At 45.0% G+C, this 27,699-nt stretch overlaps 1 protein-coding gene across 2 annotated transcripts; it reads left to right on the forward strand.

Annotated features, from left to right (window-relative positions):
- Positions 1 to 110: 110 nt before the first annotated feature.
- Positions 111 to 26,896, forward strand: TBP (TATA-box binding protein). 2 transcript variants are annotated; one of them, XM_066247901.1, is made up of 8 exons: positions 111 to 216; positions 2,236 to 2,444; positions 16,167 to 16,576; positions 19,339 to 19,426; positions 20,284 to 20,375; positions 22,158 to 22,325; positions 23,479 to 23,573; positions 26,322 to 26,896. In XM_066247901.1, exons 2-8 carry the CDS (start codon positions 2,391 to 2,393, stop codon positions 26,399 to 26,401), a joined length of 987 nt encoding a protein of 328 aa, XP_066103998.1. In that variant the 5' UTR covers positions 111 to 216; positions 2,236 to 2,390; the 3' UTR covers positions 26,402 to 26,896. The 2 variants fall into 2 exon arrangements, with proteins under 2 accessions (XP_066103998.1, XP_066103999.1); XM_066247902.1 differs by having other exon boundaries at positions 142 to 245.
- Positions 26,897 to 27,699: the final 803 nt, after the last annotated feature.

A 27,699-nucleotide genomic window follows, 5' to 3' on the forward strand; every position in this document is an offset into this window, starting at 1 on the left:
GCCCAGCACGCTAGTAAACTAGTTATCCACCGAGAGGCCGGAAGTAACGGATGCCCATCTTTTCCCTGGCCGCGCTGGGCGTGGACCGCTCGCTGAAGCCAAGCGTAGCACTGGCGGAAGTGACGTTATAAACGCGCGCCAGGCATTCAAAAGGGGTCAGGAAGGGTCGCCGTGGCGGTTGCCTGGGTCGCCTGCCGTTTGACTTGGTTTTCGCGGGTGGGTATTGTTGTCGGCGGTGTCTCCAGGTAACAGCCGCTGTAGCATTTTCTCCTGTCTGAGGGGTGTGGAGGCGACCCCTGCGGCGATGCCGGGCGGGAGGACCGGGTGGGCGCGCAGGCCGCGCGGGAACGTGCCTCGCGAGCGAGAGCCGCCGCTGCCCGCCGTACCGGCCGCACCCGCCCGGCTCCGTGCGGCTGGCAGCCGGCCCGGCCGGGGGGCTGGACGGGGCGGGCCGCGCGCCCGGGGCCTGGTCTTCCCGTCCTGCTGCCGTCCCTCCTCTTCGTTTTTGTACTGGCAGCACTTCTGTGGTTCTAAGTAACTTTTCGCGTGTCTCGGACACTTTCTGAACCAGGGCGCTCGTTTTCATTTTTGGCCTTTCAGAAGCGAGTGCTAGGAGATATAGTCCTTGTGTCCCTTCGTCCTCAAAGTGATGGTCGGACTCTTGGTTCACGCAGGAAATATCGGTGTTGGCGCTGCAGCAGCACATGCTGGGAGCGCGTGTGGTTTGTGACTTTAATTTGTAACAGAGACCTGCTGGGCAGTGAGAACGTCCCGGTAGGTGATACGTTTACACTGAAATCTAATGGTAACGGCACACGGTCACCCTGTGTGACAACTAGGTGCTGTGTGGGATGTGTTTCTCACTGACCCTACCTGATTCAGTCGGCTCCCTCAGCAACACGACCCATCGGACTGAAGGGAACACAAGATCTTTGAGCAGAGCCACTGGTTCTTTTTATCTAAAAGTTACTTCAAGTGTTTAGGCCAGAAAGAAACAGTAATTTAGGAAAAGCCAGATACAGGCACACTTTGTGTTTGTGTTCTCTAAGGAGGTCAAGTTTGTACATAAAAACACGGTGTCTGCACAGCGTCTATCACAGTGTAATAGAAGTAGTAGCTCAGTCAATGATCACACTGAAGTGTATTGGATCCAATTAAATCTCTATTGAATTTAATGCCCAAGACTTTGAAAGTGTAAAACTGGTTAGAAAATTTAAGAACCTGAAGTTGGTATAATATGTAGTGTATAATAAATATTTCTATTTAAAATGAAGTTTGCTTAGGAATTTATTTTCTCAGGGTGTTTTTCCCCAAAAGTTTTGTTTTTGTTCTTTATTTTATTTATTTATTTTTTTAAATGAGAGGCGGGGAGATAGACTACACTGGGCAGCTCTCATCTGGGGCCAATGCTCTGACCAGCTGAGCTACCCTCAGTGACGGGGCCGACACTCAAGCCACTTGAGCCACTGGCTGCGAGAGGGAAAGAGAGAGAAAGGAGAGAGAGAAAGGAAAGGAAGCAAATAGTTGCTTCTCCTGTGTGCCGGCAGACTGGGCATGCTCTATGCACTGAACCAACCTGCCAGGGCCTCAGAAGTTTTCAGCGCTGGTTATGATACCTTAATTTTGAACAGTATGAGTATTTAAATTAAGCATAGCACTCTGACTGGATAGCTCAGTTGGTTGGAGCATTGTCCCAAAGTGCAGAGGTTGCTGGTTCGATCCCCAGTCAGGGCACATACAGGAAAAGATTGATATTCTTGTCTCTCTTCTCTTTTTCTTTCTTCCCCCCCCCCTCCTGGCTTACTGAAATCAACAAATTAAATTTTTTTTTAATTAAGCATATAACAAAACAATTTTTTCCTGTTGGCGATTTTTTTTTTAATTTTTATTTATTTATTTATTTTAGAGAGGAGAGGGAGAGACAGAGGGAGAGAGAGAGGAGAGACAGAAGTTGGAAGCATCAACTCCCATATGTGCCTTGACCAGGCAAGCCCAGGGTTTCGAACTGGCGACCTCAGCATTTCCAGGTCGACGCTTTATCCACTGCGCCACCACAGGTCAGGCCTGTTGGCGATTTTTCATGCAGCCACAGGAAACGTGGAAAGAATAAGATGTCAGCATTATAGATAAAGGAAGTGTATTCCATAATAGCTTCGCTTTTCCATGTGTGTGTGTGACCATGACTCTGGTTTATAAGAGTGTATAGCTTATCTGTATTCTCACATTAAACTTCAGACTTTCAGAGCAGCATCATTTTCCTGATGTGAAGATAACCCAGGGAGCTGAGGAAGTTGCTAAGAAGTTGTGCTGGGGATGCGCCCAGAGAAGACTGGGTGCTGAGGCGGCTCCAGTGCAGAGGCTGTTGATTTGCCCAGAAGAAAGGGATCGTCATGGATCAGAACAACAGCCTGCCACCCTACGCTCAGGGCCTGGCGTCCCCTCAGGTAACAGAGCATCTATTGTAGAAAATTGATTTGTTTGTTTTTTAAGCCTCCCTTTTTTTTCTTTTTTATTAAGTGAGAGGCACGGAGGCAGAAAGACAAACTCATGCATGCACCCCAACCAGGATCCACGGGTCAAGCCCCCTATGGGTTGCCCTGTTGCATGACAACCAAGCTATTTTAGCATCTTGAGGTGAGGCTGTAGAGCAGGGGTCCCCAAACTTTTTACACAGGGGGCCAGTTCACTGTCCCTCAGACCGTTGGACGCCGGACTATAAAAAAAACTATGAACAAATCCCTATGCACACTGCACATATCTTATTTTAAAGTAAAAAAACAAAACAGGAACAAATACAATATTTAAAATAAAGAACAAGTTTGTTTAAATCAACAAACTGACCAGTATTTCAATGGGAACTATGCTCCTCTCACTGACCACCAATGAAAGAGGTGTCCCTTCCGGAAGTGCAGCAGGGGCCAGATAAATGGCCTCAGGGGGCCACATGAGGCCCGCAGGCCGTAGTTTGGGGACCCCTACTGTAGAGCCATCCTTAGCACCTGGGGCCAACTTGCTCTAACTGAGCCATGGCTGCAGGATGTGGAGGGAGGAGGGAAGGGAGAGGGAAGTGTAGAGAGTAGAGAAGCAGATGGTTGCTTCGCCTAAGAATCAAGCTTGAGACATCCACATGCTGGGCCAATGCTCTACCACTGACCAGAGGGCCAGGGCTAAACCTCCCGTATTTTGTTGAGAAGGTCTACTTAAGCTTTAAATAGGCATGATTGTGTGTAATTTGGGGAATTCATTTGGAAGCTAAAATATGTACTTGTCTGTAAAGACTGTTTTTCTTTTTTCTTTTTTTTTTTTTGTATTTTTCTGAAGCTGGAAACGGGGAGAGACAGTCAGACAGACTCCCGCATGCGCCTGACCGGGATCCACCCGGCACGCCCACCAGGGACGCTCTGCCCACCAGGGGGCCATGCTCTGCCCCTCCGGGGCATCGCTCTGCCGCGACCAGAGCCACTCTAGCGCCTGGGGCCGAGGCCAAGGAGCCATCCCCAGCGCCCGGGCCATCTTTGCTCCAATGGAGCCTTGGCTGCGGGAGGGGAAGAGAGAGACAGAGAGGAAGGAGGGGGTGGGGGTGGAGAAGCAAATGGGCGCTTCTCCTATGTGCCCTGGCCGGGAATCGAACCCTGGTCCCCCGCACGCCAGGCCAACGCTCCACCGCTGAGCCAACCGGCCAGGGCCTGTAAAGACTTTTTGATAAACATTTATAATGGTGTTCCAAGTGATAATATGGTCTTTGATTTTGAAAGTGATTCTTACCAAATTATTTTCTAGTTTCGTCTTTTCCCTGTTATGTTTAAGGTTCCAAATAACTATTTTCTAAAGTTTTAAATAACCTCTACTGAAGTATAATTTATAAACAATAAAAACACCCATTTTAAGTGTATGTTTTGATAATTATATACCCCTATATAAGGTATAGAACTTTCTAATTACCTAAAAAATGCCTTCCTGCCTTTGTAGTTACTCTCCCACTCCAGAGAACTAACTACCCACCTGCGATCCAGAGTTACAGGTAGTTTTGCCTAGTCTAGGATTTCGTTCAAATAGAATCATCAGTTTTTTGTGTCTTGTCTTCTTTGCACATGTTTATACAGTATATTGCAAATCCTTTCTTATTGCCAAGTAGTACTTCATTTTAGCACGTATTTTATTCTTTTTCATTTGCTGCCATTAGGGATGTTTTCATGAAAAAAGGTGCTGTAAACACTGTGTACAAGCTCTGTATATCCCTTGCTCTTTTCTTCTTGTTAAATTACCATACTTAGGCATGGGGTTGCCAGGTCATAGGGTGTTTGTTTAACTTTATACAAAAGCCCTGCCAGCAGCATATGAGAGTTCTGTTTGCTCCAAATCCTTACCAACACTGGGTAGTTTTTACCTTATCAGTTCTAGTGGTTGCTGAGTAGTATTTCTTTGTGGTTTTGTTTTGTTTGTATTTTTCTGAAGTGAAGCAGGGAGGTGAAAGACTCCCGCATGCGCCCAACCGGGATCCACCTGGCATGCCCATCAGGAGGCAATGCTCTGCCCATCTGGGCTGTTGTTCCATTGTAACCAGAGCCATTCTAGCACCTGAGACGGAGGCCATGGAGCCATCCTCAGCACCCAGGCCAACTTTGCTCCAATGGAGCCTTGGCTGCAGGAGGAGAAGAGAGAGACAGAGAGGAAGGAGAGGGGGAAGGGTGGATAAGCAGATGGTCGCTTCTCCTGTGTGCCCTGGCCAGGAATCAAACCCAGGACTTCCACACACTGGGCCGACGCTCTACAGCTGAACCAACCGGCCAGGGTCTGTTTGTGTTTTTAATTTGTATTTCTCTGATGACTTAACATGTTAAGCAGTTTTTCAAGTGCTTAGTAGCCATTTGTATATCTTCTTTACAAAATGTTCCGCACATTTTTATTGGTTTATTTGTTCATCTTTTATTGAATTGTAGTTGGTCTGTATGTCTAGTCGTTGCCTCTTCCCATAAGGAACATGGTCCAAGACACCCCAGTGGGTGAAACCACAGATAGCACTGAACCCCGTGTATACACTGTACACACAAACCTGTGATACAGCGTAATCGGTCCATGAGGCACAGGATGAGATTAACAACAACTAACATAAAGTAGAATGATTATAAAGTAATGCTGTAAGAAAACTTATTATCGTGGCCTCTTTCTCTCAAAATATCCCCCATACGGCCTGGAAACACCGGGCAAAGGGATGAGTCCCGTCCTTTGTGGGATGGAGTGTAAGGCGAGATTCCATCACACCTTTCAGAACTGCGCACAGTTTAAGTGAGGAACTGTTTATTTCTGAAACTTTTCATTGAATAATTTCAGACCATGGTTGATTGTGGAGAACTGAAACCACAGGAAGTGAAAGTTCAGATCTGGGGACTACTGCTCTGGATAAATGTCTTCCTGGAGACATAGGTCCTGCAGGTGTTGTCTCCCCGTCTGTGGCTTACTTTATAATTTTCCTGATGGTGCCTTTTGGAGAATAGACATTCTTCATTTTTTTCTGGTCTCTGTAGTAGTGTGGCTTCAGGGTTCGTGCTTCTGTGTCCTGTGTAAGAAGTTTTTGCCTTCGTGGAGTCGTAAGGGGTTTCTTCTCATAGTTCTTGTTTGTATATGTGTGTGTGTCATTCATTTTTAGTTCATATTTATATATGGCATAAAGAAAGACAGACCTTTCAAAACCTTAGTCTTAGTCTTTTTAAATTAATGTAACTGGCAGTTTTCTAGCCAGTATTTTTATAGAAGTGAGTGACAATGCTGGGGAATCATGCCTGTCCTGGGGCACAGTGTACAGTGTGTCCTCTCCTGTTCTTTCTGCCATCACGCTGGCAAGACAGTTTGACATAAATATCTTTTACATTTTTAGTTTATGCTTTTTGCCAAATAAAGTGGCAGAAGCAGTAAAGGGTGTGGCTTTTCTGGTGGGGGGTTCTTGCACCTACTTGAAAATCTAATGAAAACTGGATCCCTCCATGCAGAAATTTCAGGTGTGAATTTTTTCCTTTTTTTTTTATAAATAAATTTTTATTAATGTTAATGGAGTGACATCAATAAATCAGGGTACATATATTCAAAGAAAATATGTCCAGGTTATCTTGTCATTCAATTATGTTGCATACCCATCACCCAAAGTCAGATTGTCCTCCATCACCCTCTATCTAGTTTTATTTGTGCCCCTTCTTCCCTCCCGACCCCCCCCACCCCCCCACCCCCATAACCACCACACTCTTGTCCATGTCTCTTAGTCTCATTTTTATGTCCCACCAATGTATGGAATCATGTAGTTCTTGGTTTTTTTGATTTACTTATTTCACTCCATATAATGTTGTCAAGATCCCACCATTTTGTTGTAAATGATCCGATGTCATCATTTCTTATGGCTTAGTAGTATTCCATAGTGTATATGTGCCACATCTTCTTTATCCAGTCTTCTATTGAAGGGCTTTTTGGTTGTATCCATGTCTTGGCCATTGTGAACAATGCTGCAATGAACATAGGACTCCATGTGTCTTTACATATCAATGTTTCTGAGTTTTGGGGGTATATACCCAGTAGAGGGATTGCTGGGTCATAAGGTAGTTCTATTTTCAGTTTTTTGAGGAACCACCATACTTTCTTCCATAATGGTTGTACTACTTAACATTCCCACCAACAGTGAATGAGGGTTCCTTTTTCTCCACAGCCTCTCCAACATTTGCTATTACTTGTCTTGTTGATAATAGCTAATCTAACAGGCGTGAGGTGGTATCTCATTGCAATTTTGATTTGCACTTCTCTAAAAGCTAATGAAGATGAGCATCTTTTCATTTATCTGTTGGCCATTTGTACTTCTTCCTGGGAGAAGTGTCTGTTCATGTCCTCTTCCCATTTTTTTTATTGGATTATTTGTTTGTTTGTTGTTGAGTTTTATGAGTTCTTTGTATATGTTGAATATTAGGCCCTTATCTGAGCTGTTGTTTGAAAATATCATTTCCCATTTAGTTGGCTGTCAGTTTATTTTGTTGTCAGTTTCTCTTGCTGAGCAAAAACTTTTTAGTCTGATGTAATCCCATTCATTTATCTTTGCCTTCACTTCTCTTGCCTTTGGAGTTAAATTCATAAAATGCTCTTTAAAACCCAGGTCCATGAGTTGAGTACCTATGTCTATGTACTTTATTGTTTCAGGTCTTATATTTAGGTCTTTGATCCATTTTGAATTAATTTTAGTACAAGAGGACAAGCTGTAGTTGAGTTTCATTCTTTTGCATGTGGCTTTCCAGTTTTCCCAGCACCATTTGTTGAAGAGGCTTTCTTTTCTCCATTGTGTGTTGTTGGCCCCTTTATCGAAAATTATTTGACCATATATATGTGGTTTTATTTCTGGACTTTCTATTCTCTTCCATTGGTCTGAGTGTCTATTTTTCTGCCAATACCATGCTGTTTTGATTGTCGTGGCCCTATAATATAGTTTGAAGTCAGATATTGTAATACCCCCAGCTTCATTCTTTTTCCTTAGGATTGCTTTGGCTATTCGGGGTTTTTTTATAGTTCCATATAAATCTGATGATTTTTTGTTCCATTTCTTTAAAAAATGTCATAGGAATTTTGATGGGAATTGCATTAAATTTATAAATTGCTTTGGGTAATATGGCCATTTTATTTATTCTTCCTATCCAAGAACAAGGAATATTTTTCCATCTCATTGTATCTTTTTCTATTTCCTTTAACAATGCTTTGTAGTTTTTGTTATATAGGTCCTTTACATTCTTTTTTATTTTTATTCATAGGTATTTTTTTTGTTGCAATTGTGAAGGGGATTATTTTTTTGAGTTCGTTTTCTAATATTTCATTGTTGGCATATAGAAAGGCTATGGACTTTTGTATGTTAATTTTGTATCCTGCGACCTTACTGTATTGGTTTATTGTTTCTAGTAATCTTTTTGTGGAGTCCTTTGGGTTTTCGATGTTTAGGATCATATCATCATCAAAAAGTGATACCTTTACTTCTTCTTTTCCGATATGGATGCCTTTTATTTCTTTGTCTTGTCTGATTGCTCTGGCCAGAACTTCTAGCACCACATTAAATAAGAGTGGATAGAGTGGACAACCCTGTCTTGTTCCTGATTTAAGGTGGAAAGGCCTCAGTTTTATGCCATTTAATATGTTGTTGGCTGATGGTTAATCATATATGGCCTTTATCATGTTGAGATATTTTCCTTCTATACCCATTTTGTTGAGAGTCTTAAACATAAAATTGTGCTGTATTTTATCCAATGCCTTTTCTGCATCTATTGATAAGATCATGTGGTTTTTGTTCTTTGTTTTGTTGATATGATGTATTACGTTAACCGTTTTTGCGTATGTTGAACCATCCTTGAGATTCTGGGATGAATCCCACTTAATCATGATGTATTATTTTTTTAATATGTTGTTGTATTCGATTTGCCAGTACTTTGTTTAGTATTTTAGCATCTGTATTCATTAGAGATATTGGTCTGTAGTTTTCTTTTATTGTGCTGTCCTTGCCAGGTTTCGGTATGAGGGTTATGTTGGCCTCATAAAATGTGTTTGGAAGTATTGCTTCTTCTTCAATTTTTTGGAAGACTTTGAGTAGAATAGGAACCAAGTCTTCTTTGAATGTTTGATAGAATTCACTAGTACAATTGTCTGGGCCTGGACTTTTATTTTTGAGGAGGTTTTTAATAGTTTTTTCTATTTCCTCCCTGCTAATTGGTCTATTTAGGCTTTCTGCTTCTTCATGACTCAGTCTAGGAAGGTTGTATTGTTCTAGGAATTTATCCATTTCTTCTAGATTGTTGCATTTGGTGGCATATAGTTTTTCGTAGTATTCTACAATAATTTGTATATCTATGATGTCTGTGGTGATTTCTCCTCTTTCATTTTGGATTTTGTTTATATGAGTCTTTTTTCTTTTTTCCTTGGTGAGTCTTGCCAAGGGTTTGTCAATTTTGTTGATCTTTTCAAAGAACCAGCTCCTTGTTTTATTAATTTTTTCTATAGTTTTTCTGTTCTCTATTTTATTTATTTCTGCTCTGATTTTTATTATTTCCTTTCTTCGGCTGGTTTTGGGTTGTCTTTGTTCTTCTTTTTCTAGTTCCTTTAGGTGTGAAGTTAAGTGGTTCACTTGGGCTCTCGTTTGTTCATATTGGCCTGAAGTGATATGAACTTCCCTCTTATTACTGCTTTTGCTGCATCCCAGAGATTCTGATCTGTTGTATTGACATTTTCATTTGTCTGTATATATCTTTTTATCTCTGCGCTTATTTCTTCTTTGACCTCATTTTTTAAAAGTATGTTGTTTAGTTTCCACATTTTTGTGGGGTTTTTTTCCTCTTCTCTGCAGTTGAATTGTAGTTTCAAGGCTTTATGATCAGAAAATATGCTTGGTACAATTTCAGTTTTTCTGAATTTGCTGGTGTTTATTTTGTGGCCCAACATATGGTCAATTCTTGAGAATGTTCCATGTACACTAGAGAAAAATGTATACTCTGTCGCTTTGGGATGAAGTATCCTGTAGATGTCTATCATATCCAGGTGCTCTAGTGTTTCGTTTAAAGCCAATATATTTTTATTGATTCTCTGTTTGGATGACCGATCTAGAGCCATCAGCGGTGTATTGAGGTCTCCAAGTATGATTGTATTTTTTTGGTTTTTGTTTTTAGGTCAATAAGTAGCTGTCTTATATATTTTGGTGCTCCTTGGTTTGGTGCATATGTATTAAGGTTTGTTATTTCTTCTTGATTCATTGTCCCCTTAATCATTATGAAATGACCATTTTTGTCTCTGAGTACTTTTTCTGTCTTGTAGTCAGCATTATTATATATAAGTATTGCTACACCTGGTTTTTTTTGGATGTTATTTGCTTGGAGTATTGTTTTCCAGTCTTTCACTTTGAATTTGTTTTTATCCTTGTTGCTTAGATGTGTTTCTTGTAGGCAGCATACAGTTAGATTTTCTTTTTTTTTTTTTTTTTTTTTGTATTTTCCTGAAGCTGGAAATGGGGAGACAGTCAGACAGACTCCCGCATGCGCCCAACCGGGATCCACCCGGCACGCCCACCAGGGGGCGATGCTCTGCCCCTCTGGGGCATCACTCTGTTGCTGCCAGAGCCACTCCAGCGCCTGGGGCAGAGGCCAAGGAGCCATCCCCAGCGCCCGGGCCATCTTTGCTCCAATGGAGCCTCGGCTGTGGGAGGGGAAGAGAGAGATAGAGAGGAAGGAGAGGGGGAGGGGTGGAGAAGCAGATGGGCGCTTCTCCTATGTGCCCTGGCCGGGAATCGAACCCAGGACTTCTGCACGCCAGGCCGATCCTCTTACCACTGAGCCAACCGGCCAGGGCCTTCTTTTTTTTTAATTATTTTTTTTTTAATTTTTTTACAAGGACAGAGAGAGAGTCAGAGAAAGGGATAGATAGGGACAGACAGACAGGAACGGAGAGAGATGAGAAGCATCAATCATCAGTTTTTCCTTGCGACACCATAGTTGTTCATTGATTGCTTTCTCATATGTGCCATGATCGTGGGGCCTTCAGCAGACTGAGTAACCCCCGCTTGAGCCAGTGACCTTGGGTCCATGCCAGTGAGCTTTTTGCTAAAGCCAGATGAGCCTGCGCTCAAGCTGGCAACCCTGGGGTGTCGAACCTGGGTCCTTCTGCATCCCAGTCCAATGCTCAATCCACTGTACCACCGACTGCTCAGGCAGATTTTCTTTTTTAATCCATTCTGCTACTCTGTGTCTTTTTATTGGTGAGTTTAATCCATTTACATTTAGTGTAATTATTGACACTTGTGGGTTCCCTATTGCCATTTTATACATTGCTTTCTGTTTGTTTTGTATCTTGATTCTTATCTTTTGTTTTTCTATCATTTGTTTTTGTTTGTTTGTATTCCATACTTCTTTCCTCTTTTGCTACCTTTTTTAAGTCATGTGCTTCTGTGGTGGTTTTTTCAAGGGTGGTTACCATTAAGTAATGAAAAGGGTACCTACCATATTCATTGTAGTACCCTATCTTATCAGTGTTTCTGCACTTCATTGTCCTTTGCTACTGTTAATCTCCGTCCTCTCCCCCCCCTTTTTTTTTTTGCTTTTGTTGTCACAGTTTAAATTTGGTTTTATTGTGTTCTTGGAGGAGCTTTTACTTGTGTTTTTGTTTTGTTTTGTTCTTTGAGTCTGGTTGGAAAACCCCCTTTAGTATTTCCTGGAGTGGGGGTTTTCTGATGATAAATTCCCTCATCTTTTCTATATTTGTGAATGTTTTTATTTCTCCTTCGTATTTGAAGGATAGCTTTGATGGGTATAGTATTCTTGGCTGAAAGTTCCTCTCAGGGCTTTAAATATTGGGGTCCACTCTCTTCTAGCTTGTAGAGTTTCTGCTGAGAAATCTGATGATAATCTAATAGGCCTTCCTTTATATGTTGTATTCTTCTTTTCCCTGGCTGCCTTGAGAATTTTTTCTTTGCCATTGGTTTGTGCCAATTTCATTATGATGTGCCTTGGAGTAGGTTTGTTGGGGTTAAGAAAACTCGGAGTTCTGTTTGCTTCTTGAATTTGAGGCTTTAGTTCTTTTCCACAGGCTTGGGAAGTTCTCGTCTATTATTTGTTTGAATATATTCTCCATTCCATTTTCTCTCTTTTCTCCCTCTGATATACCTATTATTCTTATGCTATTCTTTTTGATGGAGTTAGACAATTCCTGTAGGGCTTTCTCATTTTTTTTTAATTTTTGAGTCTCTCTCTTCTTCTCTCTGTTGTTCCTGAAGTTGCTTTTCTTCTATGTCACTAATCCTACCTTCTATCTGGCCTGTTCTATTAGCTAAGCTTGTTACCTCGTTTTTCAGTTCATGAATTGAGTTTTTCATCTCTGTTTGATTTGTTTTTATAGTTTCAATTTCCTTGGTAATATATTCTTTGTGTTCGTTGAGTTGTTTTCTGAGCTCCCTAAATTGCCTTTCTGTGTTTTCTTGTATATCTCTGAGTATTTTTAAGATTTCTATTTTAAATTCTCTGTCATTTAGCTCCAAGGTTTCCAATATATTAATTTTTTTCTCCATAGATTTTTCCACATCCATCTGTACTACTTCTCTATCTTTTGTATCCATGATATTCGATTTCCTTTTTCTTAATGGCATCTGAGGGTGGTCTTGTTGATAGCACTAATGAGAATTAATAAAGAATAAAAAGTAAAAAAAAATGGAAAAAAACACAAAAAACCCAATAATTTATTATTCCCCCCCCCCTTTTCTTTCTTCTCTTCCCCTCCTCTCCCCTCCTCCTTAGGAAAATATCGTGATGAACTGTGAATTATATTATGCTAACTGGAACAAAAACTGCCTATAATGGAGGGCCTGAGTTGGGGGGAAGTGTTCAAGGGGCAAAAAAGGAAAAAATTTGGGTCAAGTATAAAATGATTTGCTTGTAAGTGATGGTCGACTAAGAGATATAACGAGAGGGATAAGAAGGAAAAAGGGGGAAAAAATAATTATTGTATTAAGTGGAGCAAAAACTAAATAGAATGGAGATCCTGGGTTGGGAGGAATGCTAATGAGTTAAAAAGCAAAGTAAAAAGCACCCAAAATGCCACACACAAAAAATACTTGAGTCCCAAATTAAATAATTTGTTCGTGATTGAGGATTGAATGAGAGGAATAGTAAAAGGAGAAAAGAAGAAACTAATAGAGAGGGAGAAATAAGAAAAAGGGGGAAAGGGAAAGAAGAAAAAAGAAAAAAAAAGAGGGAGAGAGAGAGAGAGAGAGTTAAGGGTTTTGGAGTGTAACCCTCATGGAGAGTAAGGAAGAAGAAAAGAAATAAAATGTAACACTTATGGGTAGTGTAGTTCAAGAGGACAGAATAAGACTCGCAGAGAATAAAAGGACCAAGGTGGAGGAAATGGAAATAATAATAATAAAGGCAAGAAGATGAAAGAAACAAAAAAATAGTGGAACAAGTTATAAAGTCTGTGGATTTTTCTTGATTTTGAGAGATTAACTTCTTCCTTTTTCTTTCCTGTCCCTCTTCCTGGTCAGTGACTCTGTACCCCAGGCTCTGCCCCTGTGGCACGCTTAGGTAGGGATTTGCAGTTGATGGGATTCTATGGCAATGTCATATATTAGGGTTCAGTCTCGTTGGTAGTCAAGGCTTGTTAGCGTTTGCAGGCTCCGACAATAAGAGAGTCCGTTTTCCCAGAGCCTCTCTCCTAGTCTCCCCTTCCTGAATTAGCAGCCTGATGATCCAGCTATGAGGCTGCTGCTGCCGCTGCCTCTGCCTGGGGAGTAAGAGGCTCAAAGAGCTGCCAAATCCCCACTCTGTCCCCACTCAGTGCAGGGCCTGGGTAAGGTTCTGGCAGTCAGAGCTGCCAGCATAATCAGGCAGGGCTGGGAGCCAATTGCTTTCAAGGTGACTTTCTATGAGCCTCCAGGCCTGTTCAGCACGCCTAGTACTCTGTGGGACCACTCTCCCCAGGCTTTCCGCATTTTGTAACCTGTTTTAACTGGGAAGAAGATGCCCTAGTCGCTGCCTGCAGTACAGGAGGTCTTAACATCTGCCAAGTCCCTCTTTTTAGCGTATATCCCTGAGTATGAAAGCTCTGCCAATCAGAAGTTGCCCCCACCCCTTTAGCAAGAGGCACTAAAAAATATCACGCCTCTTGTCTTAGGTCACTGAACTGAGAGAGATCTTGTCAATTAGAGCTGCGTAGGTCAGTTGGGAGGTGAGCAGACTGTGGGTTAAGCTAATTTCAGCGATTGGGTCCGCTGATCTGCTCCAGAAAGGACTGCAAGCTGCCTGCACACCCCTCCCCCGACGCTTGATTGTTAGCTTGAATGGCTGGGTGAGGCGCCCCCCCACCTCACCCCACCCCACCCCACCCCACCCCACCCCCCGTGCGTGCCACTGGCACCTGCTGCTCGTGGCACGTGGGTGTTTGCTCGCGTGGACTGATTCACCACAGGCACACTCCTTCCTCAGCTTGAACGAACGTCCGTGCCGCAGCCTAGCTTCCTCCACACCCCTGGCTCCCCCGACTCTCAGTTCCAAGTGAAAGCAGCCTCTGCTCAGGTTAGTGAGGAAGGCAGGGTGTTCCTTTGTCCGACTTATTTCTTTCAGGGTTGATTATATATTTAGTCAATTTTTCGGTCAATCCTACCTTCGCCTTCAGTGTGTGGAACTCCCGGGCGCGCCAAGGATAGATTTTTCTGTCTCTGGTTGATGAACTTGTTAAAATTTTGGGGAGATTTGTCGGTCACGCTCCTCACGGCGCCATTTCTCTGACGTCCGGGCCTTCTTTTCTTTTTTTTAAGCAAGAGAGACAGGAAGGAAGAGATAGGAGAAGCATCGGTCATGTTGTGGTACTTTTTAGTTGTTCATTGATTGCTTTTCATACATTCATTGGCCAGGGGGCTCCAGCTGAGCCAGTGACCTCTTGCTCAAGCCAGCTACCTTGAGCCTCAAGCCGGCAACTCTGCACTCAAGCAGCAACCTCAGGGTTTCTAACCTGGATCCTCAGCATCCCAGGTCTGTACCCTGTCCACTGTGCCACCATCTGGTCAGGCTGAGGTGTGATTTTAAAAGGTTCATAGCCGTAAGAAGCTCTGCAGGTTTCATGCTCGCTGTGGATTCTGTTGTCAGGGGGAGATTGGACTAGGTGTCAAAAAATGTGGCTGTGATCTTGGCTAATCTGCCTATGCGGTCTGTGTTCTTGGGCAAGTCATTTAACTGTTATTTATTTATTTTTTTTCATTTTTCTGAAGCTGGAAACAGGGAGAGACAGTCAGACAGACTCCCGCATGCACCCGACCGGGATCCACCCGGCACGCCCACCAGGGGCGACGCTCTGCCCACCAGGGGGCGATGCTCTGCCCATCCTGGGCGTTGCCATGTTGCGACCAGAGCCACTCTAGCGCCTGAGGCAGAGGCCACAGAGCCATCCCCAGCGCCCGGGCCATCTTTGCTCCAATAGAGCCTTGGCTGCGGGAGGGGAAGAGAGAGACAGAGAGGAAAGTGCAGCGGAGGGGTGGAGAAGCAAATGGGCGCTTCTCCTGTGTGCCCTGGCCGGGAATCGAACCCGGGTCCTCCGCACGCTAGGCCGACGCTCTACCGCTGAGCCAACCGGCCAGGGCCATTTAACTGTTCTTAGTGTCATTTTTCTTGTGTTTAATGTGGGAAGAAGAGACTCTTATCCCTTTCACAAAGGGCTGAGGTAAGACTTAGGAAAATTAATGAATGTTATATTATCTGGAAACATTTAGAAGCAATGAAGAAAAGTAAATTGATATAATTCTGATAAATGCATTAGATTTTGATTTGAACTTTTTGGAGAACAGTGATCAACTTTTTCAATATTACTCAAATATCCTGGCCAGTGGCTCAGTGGTAGAGTGTCAACCCGGCATATGGATGTCCCGGGTTCAATTCCTGGTCAGGGCACACAGGAGAGGTGCCCATCTGCTTCTCTCCCCATTCCTCTCCCCCTTTTCTCCCAGTTCCCATGCAGCCAGCAGTTTGATTAGTTTGAGCGTGGTCCCAAGTGGTGAGAATAGGTCAGTTGGTCTGAGTGCACTGGCCTCAGGTGCTAAATATAGCTCAGTACTCGAGCATCAGGCCTAGGCCGGTTGTCGGTTAGACCCAGTCAGGGTCCATGCAGGAGTCTTCCTTGCTGTCTCCCCTCCTCTCACCTAGAAAAAAAAATAGTATTCACATAGCCATCATTGTCACTGCTACCATTTCAGTGTTGTCTGTGTGCCCGTCATCATGGTGGACACTGTGAGCGGGTCTCTAGGGCAACCACGTAAACTACCATCCCAGCTGGAAATGGGGTGCAACCAAGATGGTATGTAGGATGAAGTTTTAAACAGGGATGTGTGGTCCCTCCAGTGATCTTCCTGATTCTTTCTAATGACCTTAGGGTATTATTATCCCCTAGGTTTGCTTGAGGTCCTTGCGTCTAGTAAGTAGCAGAGTTGGATTTCACATCTGGATTCAGGTCCAAATCCTGACCTCTAACCTACTATGTTCCAGTAACAGAGAAATTGATGTGTGTAAGAACAGCAGGCTTCTCTCTGTTGGTGTTGAGTAACTCCATTTATACCAGAAAGCGTGTCTTTACATATCCCACCTGTTCTCTCATCAAGCAGCCTGACCCACCCTCCTCCTGTCTTTCTGCAGGGCGCCATGACCCCTGGAATCCCTATCTTCAGTCCCATGATGCCGTATGGCACGGGGCTGACTCCACAGCCCATTCAGAACACCAACAGTCTGTCCATCCTGGAGGAGCAGCAGCGGCAGCAGCAACAGCAGCAACAGCAACAGCAGCAGCAGCAACAGCAGCAGCAGCAGCAGCAGCAGCAGCAGCAGCAGGTGGCAGTGACGACAGTGACGGCCGCTGTTCAGCAGTCAGCGTCCCAGCCGGCGACTCAGGGGGCCTCAGGACAGACGCAGCTCTTCCATTCACAGACTCTCACGACGGCCCCCTTGCCGGGCACCACGCCCCTGTACCCTTCGCCCATGACCCCCATGACCCCCATCACACCTGCCACGCCGGCCTCTGAGAGTTCCGGGATCGTGCCACAGCTGCAGTGAGTACCGTGCCCTCGTGCTGCCCTGGCGGGTCCCTGGGAGCCGTGCTGCTGCTCTTTGTGTTCAGAGGGCTCTGTGGGTTTGGGAGTGGCACTGAGGCGATCCGGGATCACAGCTTGTCTCTCACCTGAGAAAGGAAGCAAAGCTGCCTTAGTGAGTCACCCTCAGTGAAGAGCTGTCACAAACCTTTAGAAATCAGTAGCAGCTTGTATACACTTGGATCAATACACCCCCTTTGTATTTCCTTGTTGGTAGTATAGACATTTCCTTATAGTTGATTTGCTCAACCAAGCAAGATGCAGTTTCTGTCCCTTGGGATATGTTTGGACTTTGGGAAGATTAGTTACTTAGGCATAGAATTAGTATACAGTACTTCATAGTAGACCTTGTTTTTCTTATTGGTAATTATGAGGACTGCACAGAAATCTTTGAAGAGCTGGGTCTTTCGTACAAGAAGAGGATGGCTGTTCTTGTCCTAGATGGAATTTTTTAACTAAATGAAGTGGTTCCTGTATATATCTGGATTGGTGGGCGAGTATGGTACAGTCACACTGGGGGAGTGTTGAATAGGAGCATCATAGGGGTGGTGGTGGTGGTGGTGGTGACAGTGACCACACAGCAGTGTTCATGTATCGAGCACACTGAGCTGTGTAAAGCTAGAATTGGTTAGGGTGCTAAATTTTATGTTATGTGCAGTTCAGGAAAATTTTTTTTTAAAGTGTACATTTAATAATTACATATCAAAATTTATACCAAGATTTACTATTTCTTTGGGGGGAACAGAGACAGAGTCAGAGAGACAGACAGGGACAGACAGACAGGAAGGGAGAGAGATGAGAAGCATCAATTCTTCACTGCAGCACCTCAGTTGTTCATTGATTGCTTCTCATATGTGCCTTGACTGGGGGGCTACAGCAGACTGAGTGACCCCTTGCTCGAGCCAGCGACCTTGGGCTCAAGCTGGTGAACTTTGTTCAAACCAGATGAGCCCGGGCTCAAGCTGGCGACCTCAGGGTCTCGATCCCGGGTCCTCGGCATCCCAGTCCGACCCTCTATCCACTGCGCCACCGCCTGGTCAGGCCATACCGAGATTTACTTGATTTGGTCTGTAAGTGGACAAGGGCAGGTAGGCGTGTGTTGAAGTTGACTGGAAGGAAATAGGTGATGTTGACATGGAAACGTTGAGTTGATTGTCCTCAGTGCCTTACAGTTGTGTACTAAAGAAGACAGCCAGACTGAGTCACCAAGTTTTCAAAAGTGTTTCATTTTGACAGAAAGAACTGTAAGCAGCAATGAACTGGAACCCACTGGAGATGTGTTTGCGGTCTGGACTCCCTGTTCACGGGGCAGTGATGGTCTGGGCCGTGCAAGACAGTTTTATTTGGAGGCATTGTGCATCGCGAGTCTGTCCTTTCAAAACCAGGAAAAAATACAATAAAAACTTAGGTTGGCTTTAAGTGTTTATTAAAATTTTCAGTACAGGGTCTGACCTGTGGTGACGCAGTGGATAAAGTGTCGACCTGGAAATGCTGAGGTCGCCGGTTCGAAACCCTGGGCTTGCCTGGTCAAGGCACATATGGGAGTTGATGCTTCCTGCTCCTCCCCTTGTTCTCTCTCTCTCTCTCCCCTCTCTCCCCTCTCTCTCTAATAAAAATGAATAAATAAAATCTAAAAAAAAAAGTAAATAAAAATTTCAGTACAGTTTTTTATTATATATTCTTTCTTTTGTAAGTTATTATACTATCTTTTGTAAGTTATTTTGTAAGTTGTTATAAAATGATATACAGATACTAAACAAGGGTGTATTCATTGGGCCTACATAATAAACATTAAAGTCAGATTTTCTTGATTTACTGAGGGTTTTCCCTTGGTCAAGATACTGAGTTCTTGTTCTTTCAAAAGAGGATTGAGAAAGTCATGCCTTCCTATTTTCTTTGTAAAGCGTGGTTTTAGGGTTAGGAGTGGCCGTGTCTCAGAGCTCAGAGATGAGCTGTGGTGTTGGTAAAGGCTAGGAATCCGGGTAGACGGCTCCCCTCCCCACCCTGCACTGAGGAGCCCCGTGTGTCCTGGGAAGGTTCTCTCTGTGGCCTCAGCATCTTCTTGTGAAATAGCTGTTACCCCTCAGTGCATTATTCAAAGTACACAGCATGGTATGTGGTACTTGTTAAACACTTAATAACTGTCAACGAGTGTTTAAAATTGTAATTAAAAATTGGTAAAATAGACCCTGGCCAGTTGGCTTAGTGGTAGAGCATAGGCCTGGGGTGCAGAAATCCCAGGTTCGATTCCCGGCCAGGGCACACAGGAGAAGCGCCCATCTGCTTCTCCGCCCATCTGCTTCTCCACCCCTCCCGCCCCCTCCTTCCTCTCTGTCTCTCTCTTCCCCTCCTGCAGCCAAGGCTCCATTGGAGCAAAGATGGCCCGGGCGCTGAGGATGGCTCTGTGGGCTCTGCCTCAGGTGCTGGAGTGGAGTGGCTCTGGTCGCAGCAGAGCGACGCCCCGGATGGGCAGAGCATCGCCCCTTGGTGGGCGTGCCAGGTGGATCCCAGTCAGGCTCATGCGGGAGTCTGTCTTACTGCCTCCCTGTTCCTAGCTTCAGAAAAATACAAAAATACCAAAAAAAAAAATTTGGTAAAATAAAGGAATTTTATGAAATTATATTAGTTCTAGGGAAACAATCTAGTTTGTAGATAATCATCTAACACTTCATTCTGTAAAAGTTAAATGAATAAATCATGTTTTCTTTTCAATTTTTCTGCAGAAATATTGTATCCACAGTGAATCTTGGTTGTAAACTTGACCTAAAGACCATTGCACTTCGTGCCCGAAATGCTGAATATAATCCCAAGGTCAGAGCAATTTTAATTTATTTCAAACTATGATACGGGAATTTACTTTTAAAGGTCCCTAGGTCAGAAAGTTTGTTCCATGGTAACATACATTAATGCTGTTTTTTAAAGGCCTGTTGAAACTAAGAGGTCACCTCAGTACATATTAATATGCTTATAATCAGATTTATTACTTCCCTCTGGAGGTGAAGGTTTTTCAAACAGAAAATTTATATTAATAGTTACAGAAGCTAGTCATACCGTGGCTCGTTAGCTCAGTTGGTGAAGAGTGTTGTTCTGAAACAAGGTTGCAGGTTTGAATCCCAGTCAGGGCACACACGGAAGCAACCAAAGAATGCCAGACTGAGTGGAACAACGAGTGAGTGCTCCCCTTCCCCTCCCTCTCTCTCCCTTCCTCTCTCTGTCTCTAGCTTGGTTGCTTGGAGTGTGGTCTGGAGCATGGAGGTTGCTGGTTCAATTCCCCAGTCAGGGCACATACAGGAGCAGCTCGATGGCCCTGTCTCTCTCTCTCACCCCCTGCCTTTCTCACTCAAAAAATAAATAGATAAAAAGCTAGTCATGGGAAGCAGCAAATATAAAGTAGAAACAGAGGCACTGGCATTTATTAAGGATGTAATTAAAGAAAAAAAATTGCAAATACTACTTGTGTTGTAGGAATGTAGGAAAGAGTACACAGATCGTGGCCCAGCTTAGCTGTCCCAGTTCTGCTCCCTGTGGGAGAGCTTGTCTGCCGGTAGTGGGGGTGGAAGGGTGTCCGGTGTGGGAACACGTGGCCGGTGCCATGGCGGCTGTGCACTGGCTCTTCGTAGCTGTCGTCTCGTTCTCCTAAATCCTTCACCTCTGCTCTGACATTGCAGCGGTTTGCGGCTGTGATCATGAGAATAAGGGAGCCCCGGACCACGGCACTGATCTTCAGTTCTGGGAAGATGGTATGCACAGGCGCCAAGAGGTAGGCGAAGCCCTTGCCCTCCTCCCGTCTTATCCCCTGTGTTCTAGGAGGGGGGGAACAGTTTAATACAATGTTAACAGTTTTCTTGTTAAAATGGTTGGTTCTAATTGTTAGCAGAATTTCATTTTCTTAGGTAGGCGTGAGTCTTGTACCTACATTATCATTGCTTACTTCCATAAGAGTCAGTTGTGTTTTATGTTTATTTAATAAAATGTAACATCAAAACTGGAATGCTGGGGGGGAAAAAAAAAACTGGAATGCTGAGGTCGCCGGTTCAAAACCCTGGGATTACCTGGTCAAGGCACATGGGAGTTGATGCTTCCTGCTCCTCCCCTCTTCTCTCTCTCTCTCTCCCCCCCCTCCTTCTCTCCTTTCTAAAATGAATAAATAAAGTCTTAAAAAAATAAATACATTTAAAAAAATGTATTGATAACATCAAAACTATTAAGAAAGATCCATCATATACCTAACAGTTCATCCCCGAGGGAAAAGACATTTTGGTTAAGAATCATGAGAGAGCCACAGACGGCCTTGGCTGTGACAGTGTGACATGAGGTCACAAGTGCCTCTGTCCTCGTGGTGACTGGTGTCCTCTGCCTGAGTCGTGCACCTTTGTGTAAAACGCTGCTGCCTGTAATCTGCTTCTGTGCACAGTGAGCCCCTCTGTGGAAGTCAGTGTTTGGGGGCCTTGAGTGGTCTAACCGCCCACAGACTTGGTAAGAGGTGTGGGGGTGGGGGGTGGAGTGAAGGGGGGGGGAACAATGAAGTAAGCTAAACTGTTCACACAAAAGGTGGTTAAAGTGCCTGTGAGCATTAACACATAGAAGGGGCTGTGGGCACATTTGCTTATTCTGAACTTTGAAGTTGTCTGAATGAAGGGAAGCCATTCAATCTGTGGGGATTCTGGCTCTAGTATCAGTGTTTCCAACAGGCAGGACACGGCCGGCCCTTGGCTCCACGTCACGCTTCATTTAGGAGTCTCACCTGCTTGTCTCCCTCGGGACAGAGCAGCAGGCACAGGTGTCAGTGGTGCTCCGCCCTGTCCCCTTCACTGTAGATGTCTCATGCAGACTCTCGTCTTTCTGTCCCGAGCACTTTCTCAGACTGAACAGCATGTGTCTATTTTGGTGGTTATTTAAAATAATCAAGTTAAGAAACCCTAAAAAATATATTATCTTTTTAAGAAAAAAAAACAATGTTTATGATTAATTTTTGTCGTTTTTGACCCTGCGCTTGAAAGTCTTTTGTTTGTGATGGTAAAATTTCTCTCATTCTGCATGTTCTACATAAGCTTTGCATTCTAAGTCAGTTTTTTTTGTTTTTTTTTCTTTCATTTTTCTGAAGCTGGAAACGGAGAGGCAGTCAGACATCTAAGTCATAGTTTTATTTGCATTGTAGAAATGGGACATCAAATAGGATAGAATGAGTGTGTTTTCTTCAGGTACAAATTTCATCAGTATTTTCCTGTCACATTGAAGATTGTTAGTTTACATCTCAGGAGGAATCTGTGGACTAGAATACGAGAGCAGTGGTAATGATGAAGATCATATGTCTAATACCTATGAACTCTGGAGCCGTCAGTAGTTCTGTGAATGGGAAAGGTGATCATTTTGTAGGCCTGCTTTCCTGCCAAGGGTGCAGAATGGCTAGTGAAACGGTTTGTGTCTGCTAATCTTTTCTTTTATTGGAAAGGGGATGGCCAGTCATTTAATTTTTTAAGTCATTCATCTAACTATTTTAGCTGGTTTTGAGTATAAATAACTCACTTTTCCTTTTTCCTAGTGAAGAGCAGTCCCGACTAGCAGCGAGAAAGTACGCCCGAGTTGTGCAGAAGTTGGGTTTCCCAGCCAAGTTCTTGGACTTCAAGATCCAGAACATGGTGGGGAGCTGTGACGTGAAGTTCCCCATCAGGTTGGAGGGCCTCGTGTTGACCCACCAGCAGTTCAGTAGGTAAGTCTGAAGGTGTTGGGGTTGCCTGAGGCAGCAGTCTCTCAGAGGTTCCTGGGAGAGCACCTGCAGCATGGGGGCTGGTGAGAACCAGTCCTGCAGCCCCGCTCTGTTTGCTGGAGGTTGCTCACGCTGGCTGTGCTGCTGCGTCTGGTTCTCACCGCCGTCCTTCCACTGCACGTGGTGCTGTGGGAACCCCCTCGGCTGTATGAAATGGATTCTCCTCTGTATGTCCCATTGTTAGACTGCTCAGTGAATAATTTCAGATGCGGAATTAAACCCACAACCTCATGCATCAGTTTCCCCCCAGGTGTTTGGATCTTTGGTCTACTCGGCATTACCGGATCCTCTAGCAGAGGATACGGTTGAGTGACATGAATATCCTCTCTGTTTAGTCTCCCTGCTTCTTCCTGTTGAGACCACCAGGCACATACCCCCCGCCGCTGCCCCCCCCACCCCCCACCCCCACCCCCTGCTCACAGCAGCCCTCAGGCTCTCCATGCCCTTCAGGGCACCAGGGCCTTTGCACACCCACCCCTGTGCCTGTCATGGTCATTTCACTTTCCCTAGAAAACTCCCAGTCGCATGTCACGTGCCCATCCAAGCATCCCCTCCTCAGAGAGATCTTCCTGAACTGTCCACTAGGCCACACTCATCCTGTTTTTAGTCTCTGGAGCAATGCAGTGAGACTGCTAGGATTAGAGTAAGACACACAAGTACAGCATTTGGTCAGACAGCAGAGCAGGGAGAGTTCCGCTCTCCCATCACTTTGACGGTCTGACCAGCATCATCAGCTGGAGCCGATTTAAAGCTAAAGACACAAGATGGGAATGATTAAAAGGCAAAATGTTGCTGTCAGATCTGAGGAACAAATGCTACTAGGTCAGGCCCAGGGAGACTTGAAAACAATGGAGAGCTCTTGTTATGATAGAAAACCCAGATTTCTGAGAAATAGGGCTATCTGGTCTTCACATGCCAGTTATCGGTTGTCCTCACTGGCCTTCCGTCCCCTCTCCTTTGATGCTCCTGGAGGGGCTGGGCTTTGCCTCCATAGAGTTGGCTGTTTTTCCATATTTTCACTTAAACAGGTCTTCGTGTTCTCTAAAAGTGTGGGCAAGTTTTAATTTATAAATTGTTTTTGCCATTTTCCTTCTAGTTATGAGCCAGAGTTATTTCCTGGTTTAATCTACAGAATGATCAAACCCAGAATTGTTCTCCTTATTTTTGTTTCTGGAAAAGTTGTATTAACAGGTAAGTTGTAACAGGAAATAGTGTCTGAAGGTTTGAATGTTTCGAGAACGGCATGGTCTCAGTGCTGAGAAGCTGAGAAGGAATTGCTGGAGTGGGACAGGTGGTAACAACGTGCAGAGAAGTTTTTCTTTCCCTTCCACCCAAACCTACTGGCGAGAATTTAACCCCTGTTGGGAGTGAGAGGGGGAAGCTGGACCACTCTTGCTAGTCCTTCAGCCCAGGCTTGATCTCTGGGGGGACGGGAGAAGGTGAGCATCACATTGGGTAAAATCTGGTGTTTTAAGTGGGACATTGTCCCTACAGACTTACCACTTATCAGCAGTATAGTTTTGGGACAACAAAGGGAGATTTGGAGGCTCTTGGTACAAGCCATTGCCATTGCGCCTGCGGCCATGATCTGGTGCAGGGACCAGCAGAGAGGTAGGTGAGTCCTGGGGCATTCCTTTTGTCATTGAAAAAGCCCTTTTAAGCCTGACCTAAGGGGTTGCACAGTGGATAGAGTGTTGACTTCGGACACAGAGGACCCAGGTTCAAAACCCTGAGGTTGCTGCCTTGACCAGCTTGAGCTCGAGGTTGCTGGCTTGAGCATGGGATCATTGACATGACCCCATGTTCACAGGCTTGAGCCCAAAGGTTGTTGGTTTGAAGGCCAACCTCCCTGATGTGAGTCAGGGTCACTGGCTGGACTGGACCCCCCCCTCCCTTCATCAAGGAACGTAAGAGAAGCAATCAATAAAGTGCCACAACAGGCCCTGGCCGGTTGGCTCAGCGGTAGAGTGTCGGCCTGGCGTGCGGGGGACCCGGGTTCGATTCCCGGCCAGGGCACACAGGAGAAGCGCCCATTTGCCTCTCCACCCCCCACCCCCTCCTTCCTCTCTGTCTCTCTCTTCCCCTCCCGCAGCCAAGGCTCCATTGGAGCAAAGATGGCCCGGGCGCTGGGGATGGCTCCTTGGCCTCTGCCCCAGGCGCTAGAGTGGCTCTGGTCTCGGCAGAGCGACACCCCGGAGGGGCAGAGCATCGCCCCCTGGTGGGTAGAGCATCGCCCCCTGGTGGGTAGAGCATTGCCCGTGGTGGGCGTGCCGGGTGGATCCCAGTCGGGCGCATGCGGGAGTCTGTCTGACTGTCTCTCCCCGTTTCCAGCTTCAGGAAAAAAAAAAAAAAAGTGCCACAACTACGAGTTGATGCTTCTCATCTCTCTCCTTCCTGTTTCTTTCTCTGTGTGTCTCTTTGGAAAAAACAAAAAAGCCCTTTTAAGAAAATATCGCTTTAAAAACAGAAAAAGGAGCCCTGGCCGGTTGGCTCAGCGGTAGAGCGTCGGCCTGGCGTGCGGGGAACCCGGGTTCGATTCCCGGCCAGGGCACATAGGAGAAGCGCCCATTTGCTTCTCCACCCCGCCCCCTCCTCCCTCTCTGTCTCTCTCTTCCCCTCCCGCAGCCAAGGCTCCATTGGAGCAAAGATGGCCCGGGCGCTGGGGATGGCTCCTTGGCCTCTGCCCCAGGCGCTAGAGTGGCTCTGGTCGCGGCAGAGCGACGCCCCGGAGGGGCAGAGCATCGCCCCCTGGTGGGCAGAGCGTCCCTGGTGGGCGTGCCGGGTGGATCCCGGTCGGGCGCATGCGGGAGTCTGTCTGACTGTCTCTCCCCGTTTCCAGCTTCAGAAAAATACAAAAAAAAAAAAAAAAAAACAGAAAAAGGAGCCTTACCGGGCGGTAGCGCAGTGGACGGAGCATCAGACTGGGACGTGGAGGACCCAGGTTCGAAACCCCAAGGTTGCTGGCTGGAGCGTGGGCTCATCTGGTTTGAACAGGGTTCCCTCAGTCTGCTGTGGCCCCCCAGTCAAGGCACATATGAGAAAGCAATCAATGAACAACTAAGGTGCTGCAGTGAGGAATTGATGCTTCTCCTCTCTCTCCCTTCCTGTCATTATCTGTCTCTGACACAAAAATAGTAATAAAAATAAAAACAAACAGAAGCAGGATTGTGACCAGGATCCTGTCAGTAATCTTTCAGTGCCCGAGTGTGCTAGTCTAACTGCAGTGGAGAGAACTGTTAGTGGTTTTGTTGAAATTTGTAATTTTTTTATTTTTAAATATTTTTAAGACTTTTTGTATTGATTCTAGCAAGAGGAAATGGTGGAGGGAGGAGTGGGAAGCAGTGGAAAGCATCAACTCATAGTAGTTGCTTCTTGTATGTGCCTTGACTGGGCAAACCTGGGGTTTCAAACTTGCGACTCCAGCATTCCACCCGGTTTGTTTTGTGTTTTTTTCCTTATTCTTTTCCAAGTGAAAAGAGGGGAAATAGACAGACTCCTGCATGCACCCTGACCAGCAGCCTCCTCATCTGGGGCTGAGGGGCTGATGCTCTGCACATCTGGGGCCATGCTTGCAACCAAGCTATTTTTAGTGCCTAAGGCGGAGGCTCCACTGAGCCACCCTCAGCGCCCAGGGTCGATGCACTCAAACCAATTGAGCCTTGGCTGCAGGAGAAGGAGAGAGAGAGAGAGAGAGAGAGAAGGAGGGGGGTGGAGAAACAGATGGTCGCTTCTCCTGTGTGCCCTGACTGGGAATCAAACCCACCTTCACCTGCTGGGCCAACGCTCTACCACTGAGCCAGCCAGCCAGAGCAACCTCAGCATTCCAAGTGCATGCTTTATCCACTCTTCCACCACAGGTCAGGCTAGTCATAATTTTACCTCCTAATGGGTTAGAAAATGCCATTTCAGACTCTCATCACTACTCCACTTGTCTTCTAGGTGCTAAAGTCAGAGCGGAAATTTACGAAGCCTTTGAAAACATCTACCCTATTCTCAAGGGCTTCAGAAAGACGACGTAATGACTGTCCTGCCCTGTTGCCCTCCTCACCTGCTTGTTCTTGAAAACAAACCAGTTTTGGTACATTTAAGTGGTGGTGGTGTCAGCGGCCCCGGGCCCTGTGGGTGGTACCCACATGCAGCCGGTGTCATTGCAGTGGCCGCACAGTGCCGCCTGTTTACCCAGATTTTAACCACGTAGTGCTGCTGACAGGTTGGTCTGAGGGACAAAACTTGAGTGTTAGAGCCACCTCTACAATTGACTGGACTTTTTGATTTGTTTGCTTTCTTCCCCATAAACCAGTTTTTATATTTCTACCAGAAAAGAAAAAAATGTTTTTTAAAAGTGTTGTTTTTCTAATTTGTAACTCCTAGGGCTTATTTTTGTGCCAGACACATTCCGCCTTCAGTATTGCAGAACAGATGTATTAATGAACATGAATGGCTGTAAATATTTCCTCTTCTCAGTACTCTGTACAATAAATGCTGTTTATAAAAGTGTTAGATGTTATAAATGATACATTGGAAGATGTCATACTGTTTAAAAAGTTGTATTTTAGATATAATGCCTGAAACCACTTCGTTGTGTGTGTTTGTTTCAATCAACACTTCATGGCACATAGCAATGAATATGGAAGAACTGGCCAGAAATACAAGGTTGCCGATCAGACATTTTATCGTGTTCCACTCATCGAGCTCCTCCCGTTTCCCAGTTACTGCTTGAAACTCACCCTCACCCTGCAGCCATCAGAATCCTGCCAGCTATCCCCGAATCCCCTCCTGGTCCAGACCAGCCACAGCCCCTTGCCCCCCACATAACCACTATCCTCAGAGTGGTCAGTCTAACGTTTTTGAAATTTTGAGGTTTTTATACCAATCTATTCCATCAGTTTCCTCTCAGCCTCTCTTCCTTCCAGTTTCAGGCCAGTTTGGCTGGTAGCTTCTCAGTGTGTCCTGCCGTGTTCAGACTCGGGGTGGTGGTCTGCATATTCCCATCCATCTCCAGGCTTGATGCCTTTATCAAGACTAACTGGCGTGTTCTTTTGTTAGGAATCAAATGTTTGGTTGCCGCTCTTCTCTTGGATCTATTAATTTGTAAGGGGGTTGCAAATGATGAAATTGTAATTTTGCTTTTTCTCATATTCATTGGAATAGTAGTATAAAGTGATGTACTTCATATAGTTTGCTTAAGTTTTCAAGATAAAATACCTCCTGAGTTCATACTGATATGCTCAGTTCAAATGTAGGACTAAAGGGGTTTTATGTAAGCAGTCCTACAGACTACCTTCTACACTGAGAATCCTCAAATACCAGGCCAGTG

The sequence above is a fragment of the Saccopteryx bilineata genome, chromosome 12, assembly GCF_036850765.1.
Source record: "Saccopteryx bilineata isolate mSacBil1 chromosome 12, mSacBil1_pri_phased_curated, whole genome shotgun sequence".
Lineage (NCBI taxonomy): Eukaryota > Metazoa > Chordata > Mammalia > Chiroptera > Emballonuridae > Saccopteryx > Saccopteryx bilineata.